This window comes from Euleptes europaea, chromosome 3 (assembly GCF_029931775.1).
Source record: "Euleptes europaea isolate rEulEur1 chromosome 3, rEulEur1.hap1, whole genome shotgun sequence".
NCBI classification, from domain to species: domain Eukaryota; kingdom Metazoa; phylum Chordata; class Lepidosauria; order Squamata; family Sphaerodactylidae; genus Euleptes; species Euleptes europaea.
This window is the reverse complement of record NC_079314.1, coordinates 40,955,652-40,975,145: the sequence shown is the minus strand read 5'-3', so window position 1 is coordinate 40,975,145 and position 19,494 is coordinate 40,955,652. Positions and strand designations below refer to the sequence as shown.

Genomic DNA, 19,494 nt, shown 5'->3' with positions numbered 1-19,494 from the left:
CAATCATGTAACTTGGCCCTCAGGTCTTGCATTTCATGCAGCAGTCACCTACTGTCAGGGAAAGGGAACTTCAGGAGGTGGTGATTTTCAGGGGTGAAAAGGCCCTTTGCCCCTTCCATGCCTATTGATTTTCCATTGCAATTCCTCCCCCAAGTATCTTTGCCTCCTGGGATTTTTTAAAAGTCTGATCTACAAGTGGCAAAAACGAATAATTTATATAGCACCTTTCAAGCGTTCTAGGGTTTCACAGGCATTCTTCCAGTAATCATTAGAACAGATGTGTAAGGTATACTAGCCAGAAGTGCTTCTGTACCTGTTTCATGATAGCCTAGAGGAAGCAGAAAGATAAACGATATGCTATTTCTGAAAGGCAGGCTAGTAAAAGCAGCTTTGCTGTTAAACGTGTTCAATTTAAATGGTAAGTGGATTACCACAAAGATTGCTAGATGGATATAAACGCTTCCACCTCTGGGTCATGGGTTAAGGTTGAGTCCATGCAGAAATGCGACTTCCTCCTAATAGCTGATGTGAACCACCATCAGTGGATCAAGGCCTGTGTCTAGTAGTGCCCTGTGTTCCTTATTAATACCCCCCACATACACCCTTGGTACACTCCTATTGGGAGGCTGGATGAGCCAGAGATTAAAGGGGATTGGCCTGAAGACCGACCTCTCTTTTCACCCTGCACTGGGGAAGTGGAGGGGATGTCTCTCTAGGTCACAACTCAGGCATGTGAGCAAAGCTGTCTGTAAAACCAAGCTTTTGGTTTCTGATGGTCCCATCTTTCCCATAAGCACTGCTGAACAAAGGCAAAAGAACGTTTTTTTAAAAAGCAACCTTAAATATCACAAGGTCTTATAGCTGCATGCAACAAACTCCCGTGGGGAAACCTTTTTCTCGGTTACAGCACTTTAAACTGTAAGGAGGAAGGGTGCACATCTGAATGGCCCTATCTAGTGTAAAAGAACCCCTGCAAATGGGGGGACTTTACTGATGGCTCTTACATACAGGATTTTTCTCCTTTCTCTGAGAAAGAGGGCAATTCCTTCTTCCAGCATGTCTCTAGTTAACGTAAACACTCTTATTAAACAATCTGTCCTCTACAGTGATGGTGTGACTCTCCATTTTGTACTCCTGCTTTACTGAACACAATTACATCTTTGTGAACAACAGAGAGGGGTGTGGCAAACTGTGATCTGAACAGTCATGAGATCTGCTCTTCCTCTGTAAAGGAAGCCAGTGCCAAGCCAGAAGAGGTATTTCTTTTCCGTCGCCCTGTCCCATGCGGAGTATCAGGCCATGTCCACATGTTTTAGGGTTGACCCCAGCATTTTCACGCCTTTCAGTGTACTTCTGCAACGCTCAGAGCGCATGACAGGAGCTGAAGAGTGATTCAGCTCCTGTGAGTGCAGGAAAACAACCAAAACAGAACACATGAGAGGAGCAAAGGACACCCTGGGGGATTCTGGAGCTTATTTGCATGGCAGAGCCCAGGTCCTTCTGACGGAAAAGGAATCAAGAACTTTAAACAATGAAATACTGGACATGTGGGGCTGAACTTTTTTGCTCCATGATTACCACCACCAATTTCTGCATCTCCAAACACAGCATGCCGGGGGTGGGGGTGGGGAAGGTCAGAGTTAAATGTTTGCTTCAGGCCTTCATAAAAAAATAGAACCGCACCATGAAGGTCGGACCAGAAGGTTGGACCAGAACCAACAGGTTGAAATTAAATCAAAAGAGTTTCCGTCTAGACATTAGGAAGAATTTTCTAACAGTTCCTCAGTGGAACAGGCTTCCTCGGGCGGTGATGAGCTCTCCTTCCCTGGAGGTTTTTAAGCAGAGGCTAGATGGCCATCTGTCAGCAATGCTGATTCTATGACCTTAGACAGATCGTGAGAGGGAGAGAACCTTGGCCATCTTCTGCGCATGGAGTATAGGTCACTGGGTGTGTGTGGGGGGAAGGTAGTTTGGAATTTCCTGCATTGTGCAGGGGGTTGGACTAGATGACCCTGGTGGTTCCTTCCAACTTTATAATTCTTTGATTCCCTTCAAAACATTTACTCTTCTTAACCATAAACACTGAGCACCTTTGTTCTAAATAATGCAAGGAGCACTGAGCAAATCTTGGTTCATCGGCAACAACTCTCTGAGGGCTTCTGAGCACAACTCTAGCAGCTGGTTTTTGCCTTCGAAGTGCCAGGGCTGGTTCCTGGCATTCTCTCTCTCTAAGCAATCTGGACCTATTCCCTCCTGGGCCTGTGCTACGTTGCCTTGAAGGCTTAGACCTGACCACCACTGCCAGCACCACTGGTAGCTGAGAGACAGTTAAGCTACCTGTAGTGCATTCCTCCCTCCCTCCTGGTGCCAGATTAAGCAGCTGCTTACATGGCTTGGCCGGAGAGCAGCCCCTGTTCAAGCTTACTGTATGGAACATCCTCTCCTCTCCTATATCTATGCCTTCCCCTTGCTCTGCCTTCCCTCACTCTCACCAAGCAAACCTGAAGGGGGAGGCGGAGCTGCTGAGGAGCCAGCGTGACCCCTACACCAGCATAAGTGCCGCTTGCACTGACTAAATGGGCATGGACACTGGCGCAGGGGTATTTATGGCAGTTCCATGGAGCAAGCATCGAACACCAGCGCTGCCTCCCCAGCAGCGCTTTTCCAGCACAAGGTCTCATGCTGGCGTCAATGGGGGCGTTCCCAGGGCATTCCCACATGGACACATGAAGCTGCCTTATACTGAATCAGACCCTTGGTCCATCAAAGTCAGCACTGCCTACTCAGACTGGTAGCAGCTTTCCAGGGTCTCAGGCTGAGGTCTTTCACATCACCTACTTGCCTAGTCTCTTTAGCTGGAGATGCCGGGGATTGAACCTGAGACCTTCTGCATGCCAAGCAGATGCCCTACCACTTAGCCACGGCCCTTCCCCTACACCAGGGGGAGGAGCTGATGTTAGTTAGTTCCCAAAGCCCTTTTGGCCCATCAACACCAGCGTGGTGTAGTGGGTAAGAGCAATGGTTTGGAGCTGCGGACTCTGATCTGGAGAACCGGGTTTGATTCCCCACTCCTCCACATGAGCGGTGGATGCTAATCTGGTGAACTGAGTTGGTTTCCCCACTCCTACACATGAAGCCAGCTGGGTGACCTTGGGCTAGTCACACTCTCTCAGCTCCACCTACCTCACAGGGTGTCTGTTGTGGGGACGGGAAGGGAAAGTGATTGTAAGCCAGTTTGATTCTTCCTTAAGTGGTACAGAAAGTCGACATATAAAAGCCAACTCTTCTTCTTTTTTTGTAGGCAGCTACTTGCGCCTGTAAATTAGCTGGCATAGCCCCATGAAACTCAATGGAAGAGATTCGCAAGGTTTTGTGCAGATTGCCATTTTTCTTTTTTACTTCAGGCAGGGAAGTCTTTCGGGAGGCAGCACGGTTGCACCATCCCCGGGCGTCCCTTAACTACCCCCCCCTACTCAGGATTGCTCTGCCCAAGGCAGTAAGGCCAGGACACAGGGCAGAGCCTGCTTTTTTTTGGTGGCCTCACTTTGGAAAGCAGTGCTTGGAGAGATTCAGCAGGTGATCCCCCTGTAGAACTTTGGCCCAAAGGGGACCCTTTCATGGCTGAAGGCTTTCTCCACCCAAAGATGGTCTGTGCATTAGGATTTGAGTACCTGATGGTATTTTATTATACTTCACTATTGATGATATTGGACCTGTTAATCGACAGCATGTTTAATGATCAGTTAATACTTTTAAAACATTGATTGTATTTGACTGTTAACCATCCGCAAACTGCTTTGAGCTTGTTTTTATGTGGAATGGTTCCATCAGGACATAAATGTGTAATGTGCAGGTGTGCGTGTGTGTCAAGTGGCCCTCTTGTGATGCTTTAGAGAGGCTTCCTTTTCACTAAGTGCAGGCAAATTTATTTACAGTGTCTTAGATATGAGGCGAAGAACTGGCCACACCTTATAACAGCCTTGGCTATCCTGTTTATGGCTTTGCTGATGATCTTAATTCACTGATAAGGCAAAGGATTTTACAATCTTCTTTCATAATTCTTTAATTTTTCACTACTCTGCTGCAAATGTAGATCAATACTTCTAACATTTTACTTGTGAGAAAATGAGGATGAATGTTAGTAGTTTCCCAAGACCAGCAAGCACATGGCAAAGCACGGATATGAACCAGTATCTTAAAAATTCACATTTTTTAGCACACCCTTCTCCTAGAAAAGTAGGGCAGCATATGAGTTATTTCAGTGTATCCTGGCAACAATCCTGTGAGGTAGGGTATGAAAAGTAGTCACCTGCCCAAGACCACCCAGGCACCATCTTGATTGAATAGTGATTTGAACTCGGTCTTCCTATATTCGGTCTTTCCCCCTTTTATTCCCTACATTCCCTTTCCCCCGTCTTTTCTTTGTTCCCTTTTCCCCCTTCCCCTCTCTTTTCTCTCTTGTTCCTTCTCCCTTCTGGTTCTGTCTCCATCCTATCAAGGTAGTGAGACCACTGCTGACTGGTGATCTCGCCTATATCATCCTGGCCTGCCACCATATGGGAATAATTTTCCTTTTAGGTGGTAGGGTATTACAGCACATTTTAGGATGCCATCCATAGGATAGGATATATATTTTAGCCGTGATTGGATTTCATGGTTCTTAACTGTATATTATATTAAATTTTATACATTATCTGTATTTATATGTTGTTAGCCCCGTGGCGCAGAGTGGTAAGCTGCAGTACTGCAGTCCAAACTCTGTACATGACCTGAGTTTGATCCCAACGGAAGTTGGTTTCAGGTAGTCGGCTCAAGGTTGACTCAGCCTTCCACCCTTCCGAAGTCGGTCAAATGAGTTCCCAGCTTGCTGGGGGTAAAGTGTAGATGACTGAGGAGGCAATGGCAAACCACCCCGTAAACGTAGTCTGCCTAGTAAACATCGGGATGTGACGTCACCCCATGGGTCACTAATGACCCAGTGCTTGAACAGGGGACTACCTTTACCCTTAGCCACCCTGAGCCTGGCTTGGCAGGGAAAGGGTGGGCTACACACAAAATAATTTTTTTTCAAGGCCAATGCTCTAGTCACTGCAGTATCTTGCAAGCAGACCATGTTGCCCTTCAGTGCAGCAGTTACATAATGATTTTATCAAGTGGAAGGGGAACTATACGATGCAAGAAGATCCAGTTGTGTAAAGCTTTATTTTCAGTTTTAGAAATTTAGAAACAAAACCGCTTACCTTCATCTCCATCATCTCCAAAGGGGTAGAAAAGTGCTACGGCTAGATTGATAAAAACTGCCAGATTGAAAGAAATACTTCCCCAGAGGGAAATGTGTCGGGAGAACCAAAAGAGTGCTGGATTGTCTAGGAAGGAAAGGAAGGGCAGAATTATGACAGGAAGACGGCCAAATAACATTCACCAAAAAGGAACAGCTTCAGAGAGAAAAATACTAAGTGTGATACCTTTGGCGAAACTTACCATAACAGGATAGTTAGTAAGGGTATCAGAGTTTGAAATCGAACAAATTCAGGGTTAGTGTCCATAATGAAAGGGGGGGCTGGTGGGCCGCCGGTACTCAGGGCCAAGCTACAAGATAAAACAGTCAAGGAGTTGCCACGGGAAAATGGCTTCCCTGAGTCAAGTTCTCCCCTCTCCCCCCTGAAAAGTGAGGCTTCTATGATGTGTCAGTGCCACTACTGAAAGGCAGAACAATATGATCCATGTATTATTATTATTTAAAATATTTATACCTTGCTTTCCAATTACATTGTTCAAAGCAGCCTATAGATGAAAAATCAAAAGTCATGGTCAAACACCCCAAATCAGTATAGATTTGGCAGGAAAAATATTAAATAAGTAAAAACAAAGAACAACAAAAACAGCAACAGGACAAAAACAAAGAAACTTCTGTGTAAAAATTGTAGTTCTGTGAGGTAAATGTTTAAATTTTACTCTGTTAATACTCAGAGGTTAAGCTAAAACCACATTTACAGATAGAAAAAAATGTGATCTGCAGCCTTTTGTCTATCTTGCCTTCAGTCTAGCAGGCTAGCGGAATACCCATTCAATTACTGATGGGGGGTAGCCAGCAGAACCAAATATCTTTTCCTGTGGCACAAAGATTTTTTTGAGGTGGGAAGGAACCTTACAGAGACTAGTAATTTTCCATCAAGTAGGGTGGGAAGGCTCTAATGGGGTTTAAAGAAAGACCTGTGGTCTCTTGGATGAGCTGAGAAATTGGAACTGATATGGGAAGAAGACTCTCGAATGGAAAAGTTCTAGTAAGACTGAAATGGAAAACCCCTAAAATCTGGCCTGAAACAGAAACCTGATTAAGATTATTTTGCCTACCTTTTAAAGCACTGTTACAAGGAGTAAGTTATATGACCAGGAACAAAGGATGGTGTTTATTGCTGACTTTATTTTCCCGTTGCTCAGTAGCTGATAGACAATTTTTGCTCAGCCATACATTTTTTCTTTCTGCAATCAACTGACTACAAATACGAGTATAGTTACAAATTTCCAGCTATGAAGCTGATGTTCTAGAGGTCTGAAAAGGCCTAACTTGGTCCAAGCTTGCCAAGGTACAAAGTGAAGGTGGGGAGGTGCCTGCCTGGATATCAACTACTCTGACTAAAATGAGATTCTCAATGCTTCTCCTGAATTGGCAGTAATTTGGAGTAAATGGCTAGGAAACCTCTGAATTTGAAAGGAAAAAACCTTTTAAAAGGCAAAAGAAAAGAGTGGTTGCAGCAAAAAAATAATAATCTTATTTTGGTTCAGGGGAGGGTGGAATAATGCTGGAGAGCGGTGAATTTCTTAATAGGGTCTAGCACTTTGAGATCTAGGCCAGCAAGTTACATTCCACATCTCCTGTGGTAGTACATATGGTGCCTGTGGAGAATATTTTGCCAGTTCTCACTAGGGTTGCTGGGAGTTTTTGAGAGTGGAGACTGGAGTGTTGGGAGGACACGTTACTTCTCAGTGACACTCTAGGAATTTCTGCAAATCTGTATGGTAAAGACCATAAAGAACAGGGAACTGCCTAGAGCGTCACTATGGAGGCAATTTTTTCTTCTGCTCCTCAGTGTCTCAAGGGCAGGGGATTAGGCCAAATATGGTAGTTTACTTTCTGTAGATGGGCAAATGGCGAGCCTAATCTTGACCTGGCTTCTAAATTGTACTAATACAGGCTCCAGACAGATATTTCTAGGGACGGCATCTCAAAACGGTAGCATCAAAATGAAAATGGACCCACATCTGCTCCCCACTTGCTTTGCCTACAAAGCTGAAAAGCCCAGAGGTGCCAATCAAAATACACAGGCAGAGTCATAAGGGAGAAGGTGGCCCTTAGAAACGGGTGTGAAGCAAAGGGTGAAATTCTAAGGTTGGTCCCTCACACATGATATGAAGCCAGTGCTATCAGTTGTACAACATGTGACAAGCACAAAATGTGAACTAGAAATATGTGCAGAACCATTGCCTCTGAAATGGGGTGTGTGTGTCTTGATTAGATAAAAAATAAACTGAAATTTCATTTCTAAATACTTCTATTGTTGTCTGTTAACTCAAGGAAAAGATTAAATGAGATTCCAAGATAATAAACAACTTTGTAGCCTGGACCTACCCATAACAATAACCACCGATGAAAGGTGGGATATAAATACTTAAATAAACAAACCAGGTAGGAAGCCCCAGCCTGAATTCTCCTCCGGCTAAACTGAGAGACAGTGATCTGTCAGATCAGCAGAGAGTTCATTCCTAAGGTGATATTTGAATCACGAACTTCCCCACTATGCTACACCAATTTCAAAACACTGTGTTGGATCCCAAACTGTGGTACACCAGCAGCTCTCAGTTAAAAGGTGAAGGACCTGGGGGCACAGATTGTGTTTTCATCAGTATTTCCTGTCAAAGGCCATGGCTTAGGAAGGGAAAGAAGAATACTGCAAACAAATGACTGGCTACAGAGATGGTATCATCAGGTAAGGTTTGGTTTTTTGGACCATGGCTCATGCTTTCAAGATGAAGCTCTTCTAATGGAAGATGATTTGCACCTCACGAGGGTATGAAAAAAATTGTTTGGTAAGCGCCTTGCAAAGCTGGTAGGGAGGGCTTTAAACTAAATCCTATGGGGGAGCGAGACAAAAATCCAAAGCCTAGCATGATGCCAATAACTGGAGATAAGAACACTAAAGATTTGCAGGTAGTGGTACATATGCGAGGAAACATTAACTCACAGGTAAGTACAGAGGCGAAACCCTCAGGGCACATAAACCACAAATTCTGATGTATCTACACTAATGCGCAGAGTATGGGAAAAAGACAGGAGGGACAGAAGTCCTAATACAGGAAGGGGACTATGACCTAGTAGGCATTACTGAAACTTGGTGGGATGACACTCACAGTTGGAATATTAGGATTGAGGGGTACAACTTGTTTAAAAGGAATATACAAATAAGGAAGGGGGGAGGAGTAGCATTATATATCAAGGATGTGTATACTTGTGAGAAAATCCATGAATCTGAGCATGGAAGTTCAGTTGACAGTCTCTGGGTAAAAATAAAAGGAACAGGAAATAATAGTGATATTATGGTGGGGTCTGCTATAGTGGAAGAAAAAAGAGGGGAATAAAACCCAACCTGAAAACAGAAGCTGGGTATCCAAGGTTGGGTAGAAAGAAAAATATATATGTGTATGTATATAAAATATAATTTATTAGAAGCGCTATGTAAAGGTTAAAAATATTTAAAAACATTAAAATAGCACAATGACATTTCCTAGGGTTGATAACTGTAACCACATACCAAACACGTTTCGGCCTATTGGGCCTTCATCAGTGGTTAATTAAAACCCATGTTAAGCCTGCACACATTTACAGAAATAAATAAATAAATACATATACAAACATTTTCATGTATATAGGTTGTAAAATCTATTACCAATTACTCAAACATCTTGTCAGATTGGTTCTAGTTGTAATACTGGTTAGTATACTGTCTCTCATATACTGTGTGCAGGTATCAACCTAGTAGAGCTCTACTAAATATAAATTCCTAACTTGTCTTGCTAACAACTTCATTTTCCAGAAGGTGGAGAGGGAAGCAAGGGGATCTGCTATCTTGGACTTGATTCTCACCAACAGGGCAGAACTGGTTGATGAGGTGAAAGTAGTGGGCACCCTGGGTAGTAGTGACCATGTAATTTTGGAATTTACAATTTTGGGGAAGGGGAATACTTAAGGAGAAGGGAGTTCAAGAGGGGTGGGAGTTTCTTAAAAGTGAAATATTGAAGGCACAATCACAAATGATCCCTATGAGAAGGAAACATTGGAGGAGCCAAAAAAAAGCCAGGGTGGCTTCATAAAAAGCTTTCTAAAGTTTTGAGAAATAAAAAAGACTTACAACTGAAAAGGTCCTTACAACCAAGGATGAATATAAACAAATAACCCGTTCTTGCAGGGAGAGGGTTAAGAAAGCTAAAGCTCAGTATGAATTTATGCTAGTGAGAGATGCTAAACACAACAAAAAAAGGGTTCTTTTGTTATGTTCAGAGTAAGAAAAAGAACAAGGACATGGTAGGCTCATTGCGGGGACAGGAAAGTGAAATTTTAACAGGTGATGAAGAGAAGGCAGAACTGCTCAATTCCTACTTTTCCTCAGGGTGAAAACGCATGGTCACTTTAGCCTCCTTTATTCCCTGTTTCAGCCAGGATTCAGCCAGGATCGAACACATGCGTTTCGCCGAACGTGTGTTCAATCCCAGCTTAATCCTGGCTGAAACAGGGAATAAGGGAGGCTAAAGCGACCATGCGTTTTCACCCTCAGTCTTCTCTTGTAAGGGAAATGATGCTAAACATGCCAAAAACAGAACATATGATGAGGGAAGTGAGCTGCAGCCTACGATCGGCTTAGGAGTAGTACATATACATCTAGTTTCTTTAAATGAAACAAAGCCCTCAGGGCCAGATGAACTGCATCCAAGGGTACTGAAAGAACTTGCAGATGTAATTTCTGAGCTTCTGTCCATTATTTTTTAGAATTCTTGGAGAACAGGTGAGGTGCCAGAAGACTGGAGGTGGGCAAATGTTGTCCCCATCTTCAAGAAGGGGAAAAAGGAGGATCCAGGTAACTACTGACCCACCAGATTGATGTTTATACCTGGAAAAGTTTTAGAACAGATCATTACTCAGCCCTAGAGCATTTTAGAAAGGATGGCTATGTTTACTAAGAGCCAGCATGGGCTTCTCAAGAACAAGTCATGTCAGACTAAACTTAATTCCTCTTTTGAGAAAGTTAATACCTTGCTGGATCAAAGGAATGCTGTGGACATAGTTTATCTTGATTTCAGTAAGGCTTTCAATAAGGTTCCATACAGTATTCTTGTTGACAAGTTGGCAAAATGCGGCTTGGATCCTATTACTGTCAGGTGGATCTGTAACTGGTTGACAGATCGCACCCAAAGAGTGCTTGTTAACAGTTCCTCATCCTGTTGGAGAGGAGTGACAAGTGGAATGCCTCAGGGATCTGTCCTGGGCCCTGTGTTGTTCAACATCTTTATAAATGATTTGAATGAAGGAATAAAGTGGATGCTTATTAAATTTGCAGATGATACTAAATTGGAAGAGTAGATATGGTAGAAGACAGAGTCAGGATATAGGATGATCTTGACAGGCTAGAAAACTGAGCTAAAACTAATAAAATGAATTTCAACAGAGATAAATATAAAGTTCTGCATTTAGGTAGGAAAAATCAAATGAATAATTATAGGATGGGGGAGAGTTATCTTGGCAGTAGTATGTGCAAAAAGGATCTAAGGATCTTAGTAGACCATACACTGAACATGAGTCAGCAGTTTGATGTGGTAGCTAAAAAGGCAAATGCGATCTTGAGCTGTATCAACAGAAGTACAGTGTCCAGATCATTTACTCTTCTCTGCTCAGACCTCACCTAAAGTATTGTGCTCAGTTTTGGGCACCACAATTTAAGAAGGCTGTAGACAAGCTGGAATGTGTCCAGAGGAGGGCAATGAAGATGGTGAGGGGTCTGGAGACCAAGTCCTATGAGGCAAGGTTGAAGGAGCTCGGTATGTTCAGCATGGAGAGGAGATGACTGAGAAGTGATATGATAACCAACTTCAAATACTTGAAGGGCTGTCATATAGAGGATGGTGCCGAGTTGTTTTCTGTTGCCCCAGAAAACAACTCATTGGACCAGAACCAACGGGTTGAAATTAAATCAAAAAGGTTTCCGGCTAAACATTAGAAAGAACTTTCTGACAGTTAAAGCAGTTACTCAGTGGAACAGGCTTCCTCAGGAGGTGATAGGCTCTCCTTCTTTGGAGGTTTTTAAGCAGTGGCTAGATAGCCATCTGCCAGCAATGCTGATTCTGTGAACTTAGGCAGATCATGAGAGAGAAGACAGGAAGGGTTGTATCAGTGCTTGGCTCTTGTGGCCCTTTCTTACATGCCCAGGGTAATGCCAATTGCCACTTTGGGGTCAGGAAGCAATTTTACTCCAGGCCAGATTAGCCAGGAATCCTGGAAGGTTTTTGTTTGTTTGTTTGTTTGTTTTGCCATCTTCTGGGCATGGAACAGGTGTCACTGTGGGTGTGGGGAGGAGGTAGTTGTGAATTTCCTGCATTGTGCAGGGGGTTGGACTAGATGACCATGGAGGTCCCTTCCAACTCTATGATTCTACGATTCCAAGACAGTTCTGCTTGCTCAAGATGGGCAGGGTGATTTCTGCTGGTTCCCCTTCCCACTGCAGCCCTCCCCCATATCTTCCAGCCCTCAAAAGCAGCTCTGCAGGGGCACAGTGGACTGCTGTTTGAAAGGGGAGGTGACAAAGAGCCATTCCACAAGCAGAGCGCTGCTTGCTTGCAGTTCTTTGGATCCCGCCCATGAGCGCAAGAAGCTCCCAAGTACTCATTAAGAAAATTAGGAATCCTGAAATGATCAGGGGATTCAGGGTGAGAGAGCCACCCATGAATAACCCAAACAGACACATCCAAATGATTTTTGAATTGGCCTAGGACTTTGTGGCCTTAAAGCAAAGAAGTGCTGAACTAAAATCTTGTTTGGCTCACTCTTCAACAAATGCAATTAGAGTCAATCCCAATCAACTGTTTATATTTCACTTGTGACTACGCATGGGTTGTTGTTGATTTCTGGGTATAAAAGGATTGAGAGTCTTTTCATATGACCGTCTCTTATTTTGTTCTCCACAGAATCACATGGAAACACATCACAAAAGCCTTGAAGCCTCAACACGTTCTGCTGGCCCCGCTCTCGTCAACTCCAGAGGGCTCTGAGCCATGAGCTGCCCAATACATGAGCAATGCTTGACTGTTCACTGTGGTTTGGTGTGGGAAAGTATGTGAGTATGACCTTGTGCAATGACTATGGGAATTTCCTAGTAGCTGTCTCTTTTTCCCCCCTCCCAGTAAAACTGCTTTTGCCAGATTGGTAGCCAGAAACATTTTGGTGACGAGACACCTTGAACCAAGGACTATGATGGGAAGGCCCAGGGCAGAGGTTGGTAACCCTTAGCACACATGCCAAGCAGCAGCATAGAAGTTCATATTTCTGAGCACACAGGGATATTTCTTTGCCCAAGCTACCATGGCGAGCCCCTAATAGGGACACTGGGGCCAGCAGAGTGGGAGAAGATGACTGACACCATCAGTTCTTGGACTGCATGGACTTTACTTCCTGTGTTTCTGTGATAGCATGGAATTAGAGAGGCCTGCTAGCCTAATTTTGGCTCCCCTGCAGTGCCATCACTGCTCTTGCCACAGGGTGGCATACTGCAGGTATCAGGTGACACAAGGCACCCACAGTGTCACGTGGGTGGCTCTATGAAATCACTGGTGCAGGCCTGGCTCCTCAGTTTGAACATTTTTGAGAGCCAGCGTGGTGTAGAGGTTAAGAGCAGTGGCTTGGAGTGGTGGACTCTGATCTGGAGAAGCGGGTTTGATTCCCCACTCCTCCACATGAGCAGCGGAGGCTAATCTGGTGAACTGGATTTGTTTCTCCACTCCTACACACAATGCCAGCTAGGTGACCTTGGGCAAGTTACAGCTCTGTTAGAGCTCTCTCAGCCCCACCTACCTCACAGAGTGTCTGTTGCGGGGAGGGGAAGGGAAGGTGATTGTAAGCCGGTTTGAGTCTCCCTTATGTGGTAGAGAAAGTTGGCATATAAAAACCAACTTTTCTTCATGGACTGCTGAACTACCTTCAAACCTCTAGGCTGACAGAGACTCTTATGGCTGAATTCAACGACTTAGCTTCTGCTTCTAAGAAGTGCTTCACTGATCTGACATCGAGGCCACACAGACCCCGGTTAGCATAATTTTTTCAGTTTATGAAATGTATTTGACAATAACTCTGACTAAATGTTAATATGCATAAATATGACTGAGCTTTGTTACTAATTGTAAATGGATACAGCAATGAAGAGACAGTGCCTGGGGTATGCAATGACCCACAGATCCAATTCTAGTAGGGGTTTACAGAGCTGAAATATTTGACTCACCAAAACTTCCTGGAGGTATGAATAACAACTAAAAAATAAACAAGGAACTGTTAACATCTCTGTGGCTCAGTGGCAGAGCATCTGCTTGGCATGCAGAAGGTCCCAGGTTCAATCCCTGGCATCTCCAGTTAAAGGGACAAGGCAAGTAGGTGATATGAAAGACCTCTACCTGAGACCCTGGAGAGCTGCTGCCAGTGTGAGTAGACAATGCTGACTTTGATGGACCAAGGGTCTGATTCAGTAGAAGGCAGCTTCATGTGTTCAAGTACTCTAACCCGACCTTTATGCAACTGGGTCACAACAATTTGGCGGATGCAGCAGGGGTCGTTAAAGAGAAGCAGTGCATCATTTAAGAGGCATGACGTTTTGGTCACTGATGATGGGCACAACCCAGCACAAGTTTGTCAGCTGCACTGGTTAGAGTTTTGGACTAGGATCAGGAAGTCTCAAGTGCAAATTCCTACTCAGACATGAAGTACACTGGGTGAACTCAGGCTAGTCACACTGGGAAAGCAGAGAGTTACAACCTTAGAGTTTTGGACTAGGATCAAGAAGTCCCAAGTGCAAATTCCTACTCAGACATGAAGTACACTGGGTGAACTCAGGCTAGTTACACTGTCTCAGTCTAACCTACCTCACAGGATTGTTATGGAAGGAAAATGAGGGAGGAGAGAGCCATGCATGCCGCTCTGAGCTCCTGGTGTTTAAATGGCAGGTAGAACGCTACAAGGTAAGTTGAATGTGAAAATCTACACTCATTTTCTGAGCCTAAGGAATACAAACTTCTGCAGCATGGTTTGGCAGAACACCACAGCCAATGTACCCCTTGGCAGCAAAATTAAATGAATTATGATATCGAAGTGCACTTGGGTTAATATAAAATCCCACTGCAGTTTCAATCACGCGGCATTCTCCACTTCGTTCCCAGGCTTTATGTAACATCGCTATCAGTTTCGATGTTGGTCTCAGACAGCAAGAGAGAGAGAAGGCACATAAGGAGAGAGCTGGCTTTTATCTGATGGAGAGTATACATGCTTTGGAGCATTGTGAAGGGTTGCTGTTGTTGTTTTAAAGCAGTGTCCTAAGAGGCTAAGCAGCTGCTGTTTTTATTTTACTTTTAGACCAGCAAGTGAAATTACCTATTTATTTACAGATTCCCTCCTCATCCCTTGGATTAGTTGTGATAATTATTGAATGGCCGTGATTAATCCCCAGAGCGCTCTAGCCTTAAGCACATAAATGAAGGAAGCAACTGCGCTCACGGTATATGATCCAGGGGGGCCTATGGCCACACAACTGAAGCTAAGCAGGTGGGCTTGAGCAGGGCCTGTATGGGATGCCACATGGAGTCGAATGTGAACTCCTCTATGCTTTCTTAACAAAGAGTTTATATTTATTGCACATAAATGTTTGCTATCAAGGCTCCATTCCTTTCTGGAAGAGCAGGATCTTGCTCTTGTTAACACATGAACACATGAAGCTGCCTTATACTGAATCAGACCCTTGGTCCATCAAAGTCAGTACTGTCTACTCAGACTGGCAGCAGCTCTCCAGGGTCTCAGGCAGGGGTCTTTCACATCTCCTACCTGCCTGGTCCCTTTAACTCAGTGGTTCCCAACCTTTTTTTGACCAGGGACCACTAGGACTTTTTTGTTCGGTGCAGGGACCCCAAGGTTCAAAATAAAAATTCCGAGAAACTTTAATCATAAGTGTTAGTTAAACATTAAACTTAGAATAATATTTGAATATATATTTTTATAATAGAGAACTTTTAATTGAAAATATTAATTTATTATGGGTTTATAACTTTGTTTCGCGAACCTTAATTTAGTTCTCGCGGACCCCTGGGGGTCCACGGACCCCTGGTTGGGAACCAGTGCTTTAACTGGAGATGCTGGGGTTTGAACCTGGGACCTTCTGCATACCAAGCAGATGATCTACCACTGAGCCACAGCCCCTGCCCAACTTACAAGCTGGAGTACTGTTCACTGCTCTGTCAGAGGCTCCCATTGAAGGCTACTTGGAAGATTACGCTAGTAAAAAATGCCATGGCCTGGTCTGTATTAAATGTCAGAAGGTACATTCAGCCTCCATGTTGCCAGCTACACTGGCTGCCCATTGGCTTCCAAGCTCTATTCAAAAGCTGCCTTTGACACACACAACCCCTTGACGGCTCGAGACCTACATACCCCAGATCAGTGGTCTTCAACTTTCTAGACCTGGGACCCACCTTTATCACCTAGGTAGCAGCAAGAGACCCATTGAACTGCAAGCAAGCGCTAGGAAGTTGTGTGACCTTACACTCCTGGGCAAGGGAAAGCAGAGAGTTACAACCTTACCAATGTCAAGGCTAGGATGATAGGCAGCAGTTCAAACAGGAAGCCCAAACAAAGCACCAGTAGTGAAGAACAAGCCAAATAAGAACAGTGTAGTGAACAGGAACAGAACACTGTAGTGAAGAACTAGCCAAAGGTCACAGCCATGGAGGAAACCTCTCCAATGCTGAACGACTCGCTTAGCATGCGTACAAAGGGAGGCAGGGGATGTGGAACCCTATTTACTTATTTATTTATGTCATTTATAGTCAGCCTTTCTCACTTGGATTTAAGGTGGATTACATAGAGTGAGTCAATACAATTGACAGGATGGGTATTCAATGAGCAATACAATATGATTAAGATTGCAGAATCAATCAGAAAGCTGAAAACAGAACTGAAGTAAAGCATAATGCAAAAATTACATGGCAGGAGCCTAATTGTCAGTAACCTAAAATCAGTGAATTATTTAGTACAGTGCAACTCTATTGCCTGCATATATTTCTGAGTCTGGCTTTCCCTGGCTCTCCTCATGTGCACACTAGCAGTATGTACTTCCGAAAGACAAAAAGCCCCCCCCCCAAAAAAAATATGGCAGCTCTGTGGGGTTTGTGTCTTCTCTGCCATACACTCAGTAGAAACACAAATCAGCCTGAAGTCTCTTAGGAGACACAACCATGAGATTCCCTGTTTGTAGGGTGCCCAACTGCCCCGCTTACAGCGGGCAATCTACCACCCATTGGTCCTGTTGCCCACTGACTCTCAGTTGTGGCGGGCGGAAGGAGGTGGGGGAAGGGAGCCACCTGTGCCATCCACGCAATGATGTCACGAGCCCAACTGGGGTAGCAGAGGAAAAAAGTAGCCCCCAACAACCACCCCAACGCAAAATAGGCTGGCAAGCGGCGCCCCCGTCCTCCTGCCTCGCGCCAAACAGCTGATTGGGAAAAGCAGCTGATCAGCGGTGAGGCTCTGGGAGGAGCGGGGAGGGTAGTTGGAGGGGAGGAAACAAGGTGCGTCGCCTTATTTCCCCCTCTCCAGCTACCCTACCCTGCTCGCTGTTTGCCAGGATCCCTTACTGCTGTCTACTAACCAGTTTGGGGTTATGCCAGCTGGGCCTGTCATGCCTTAGACCCAGATTCTCACAGTGACTTTGGTGCCCAGCGGCTGCAGGAGAGCAACAACCAAGAACCACTATGGACCAACCGGTAGCAAAATATAGCCACTGTCTAGTCACAGGACATTCTAGAAAGGTTGTGCAACAGTAACAAAGGATGGCTTTTCAAACGTGAGCAAAACGTCTGCAACTGTTCCATTCCAAATATACAACTGTAGCAATCTCAGCTCAAAAACATCATATACCACTTTTCCCAATGTTCTTAAAAATGTAGTTCTCTTTTAAATTTACTATAGCACATTCCTTATTCATGGAGGTCATCATTCAGGAAATCAAAAACAGAGCAGCGGGCATTGGAAAAGATCTTGAAGAATTGCATAAAGGATAAAAAACTAAAAGAGAAAAGATTTTCAGAGGGTTAAACATAAGAACATAAGAAAGGCCCTGCTGGATCAGACCAAGGCCCATCAAGTCCAGCAGTCTGTTCACACAGTGGCCAACCAGGTGCCTCTAGGAAGCCACTAACAAGACGAGTGCAGCAGCACCATCCTGCCTGTGTTCCACTGCACCCAATATAATAGGCATGCTCCTCTGATACTAGAGAGAATAGGTATGCAGCATGACTAGTATCCATTCTAACTAAAAGCCATGAATACCCCTCTCCTCCATGAATATGTCCACTCCCCTCTTAAAGCCCTCCAAGCTGGCAGCCATCACCACATCCTGGGGCAGGGAGTTCCACAATTTAACTATGTGTTGTGTGAAAAAATACTTCCTTTTATCTGTTTTGAATCTCTCACCCTCCAGCTTTAGCAGATGACCCCGTGTTCTAGTATTATGGGAGAGGGAGAAAAACTTCTCCCTGTCCACTCTCTCCAAACCATGCATAATTTTATAGACCTCTATCATGTCTCCCCTCAGCCACCTTCTTTCCAAGCTAAACAGCCCTAAGCATCTTAACCGCCCCCCATAGGACAGTTGCTCTAGTCCCCTAATCATTTTGGGGTTGAATATCAACTGGGTGTGGTTGATAGGGAGCTGTAGAAACAAAGAGGTGTTCTTTTCAGATCTGATCAGTGTGCCTAGAAATAATCTAAATCCAAACCTGAGACCACTTCAATTTTTTCCCCACACTAGAGTTACAAAGGGTACTGCAGGCAGGCGTAGGCCCGATCCTCCCGTGCAGCTGAATGAGGGTGGGGCAGGGGATGGGAAAACTCTCCAAATGCAGAACAGAGTGGCTGTACCTCTTCAGGCTGTAGGGGGTGGATTAATTTCTTTAATGCATCCTGACATGTACAAAATAATTACTTCTGAAAGAATAAAATCTAACACAATAGGGGGAAGGCGAAGCTAGAACCTCTCTCGCTCTCTGAAGTGTTAACTTTCAACATGCATGTTGCTATTTTTAACGTGCCCACCAGCCTCTGTGGGGCTTCCGCATCATTCTGCAGCATGCGAAGCCCGGGCCTGTCCTTGTGTAGTTTAAGGTCAGACTAGTAGCCTTATTGTCCACAATCGGCTGTGACAGCAGCTGTCACAGATTCAATAAGAGCTTTTAAGCAGATCAAATATTGGACTTCAACTTACTCCTGATTTTTTTCTGCCACTTCATTTCATTATACAGGTCCTCTGTCTGCTGGAAAAAGTCATTCACTTTGCTTCCTTGTTCATCTCTCTCAGTAGTACTGAACACACGATACTTGGATTCGTGGGTAAGGAATTCACAGATGTTCGGTACAGGGAAGACAATTTGTTCCATAGTTCTGTCATGACGGACAATCTGCAAATACAGGTATCTCACTCAAAGGCAGACAAGGTTTGAATATAAACCTCTGGATCTTACTTATAAAGGGGAAAGGATGAAAGAGGCAGCTGAATTTTATCTATCTTCCAGACAAGTTAGGACAGCGTCGTTTGGCAATTACAGCCACAAGGTGAGGGAGGAATCTGAATGTTCAGATTCCTCGATATTGAGGAAAGCAAACAGATTCACATTTTACAACAGATTTCCAGCAAGCTCCACATTACAGAATTTTCAGCTTTAATAAATGAGCATCTGGGAGAAAGTAATTCACCCCCCAAAATCTGAAGCATGATTCCAAAGGATGTAAAAAATGTTTAGAAAAACATACTAATGAAGCCAAAGACCAGCAAAACTGTGAAAGCTTTAGGCTACAGAAAAATACAGCAATTAAAATCTAACTTTCAGGAGAAAAATGGTGGGGGGGGGGTTAAGAGGAAGGCATCACACAATGTGCTTTACAAATGTTCACTCAAACGTTAGAAGTTTTGTTCCTAGACCACTGAAAAGGCTCTGATAGCAGATTATGTGAAAGGTCTTTCTATGCCTGAGATCTTGGTGAGCTGCTACCAGTCTGAGTTAACAATATTGACATTGACAGAACAAGGGCCTGATTTGACAGAGGGCAGCTTCATGTGTTCATCACTCTGGTAATTAAATTACTGGAGTATGGAGTTTTGGATGATTAAGCTTAGTTATGCCAGTTAAACCACTGGTTTATAT

General features: G+C 44.2%; 1 protein-coding gene across 1 annotated transcript in view; it reads right to left on the bottom strand.

Annotated features, from left to right (window-relative positions):
- The window catches only part of ITPR2 (inositol 1,4,5-trisphosphate receptor type 2), a 237,638-nt gene that overhangs the window by 30,413 nt on the left and 187,731 nt on the right, over positions 1-19,494 (bottom strand). Inside the window, exons 47-48 of the mRNA XM_056847486.1 lie at positions 18,558-18,750; positions 5,241-5,366 (exon numbers count right to left, since the gene is read on the bottom strand). Coding sequence (XP_056703464.1) covers positions 5,241-5,366; positions 18,558-18,750 — 319 coding nt within the window. The remainder of the gene's footprint in view (positions 1-5,240; positions 5,367-18,557; positions 18,751-19,494) is intronic.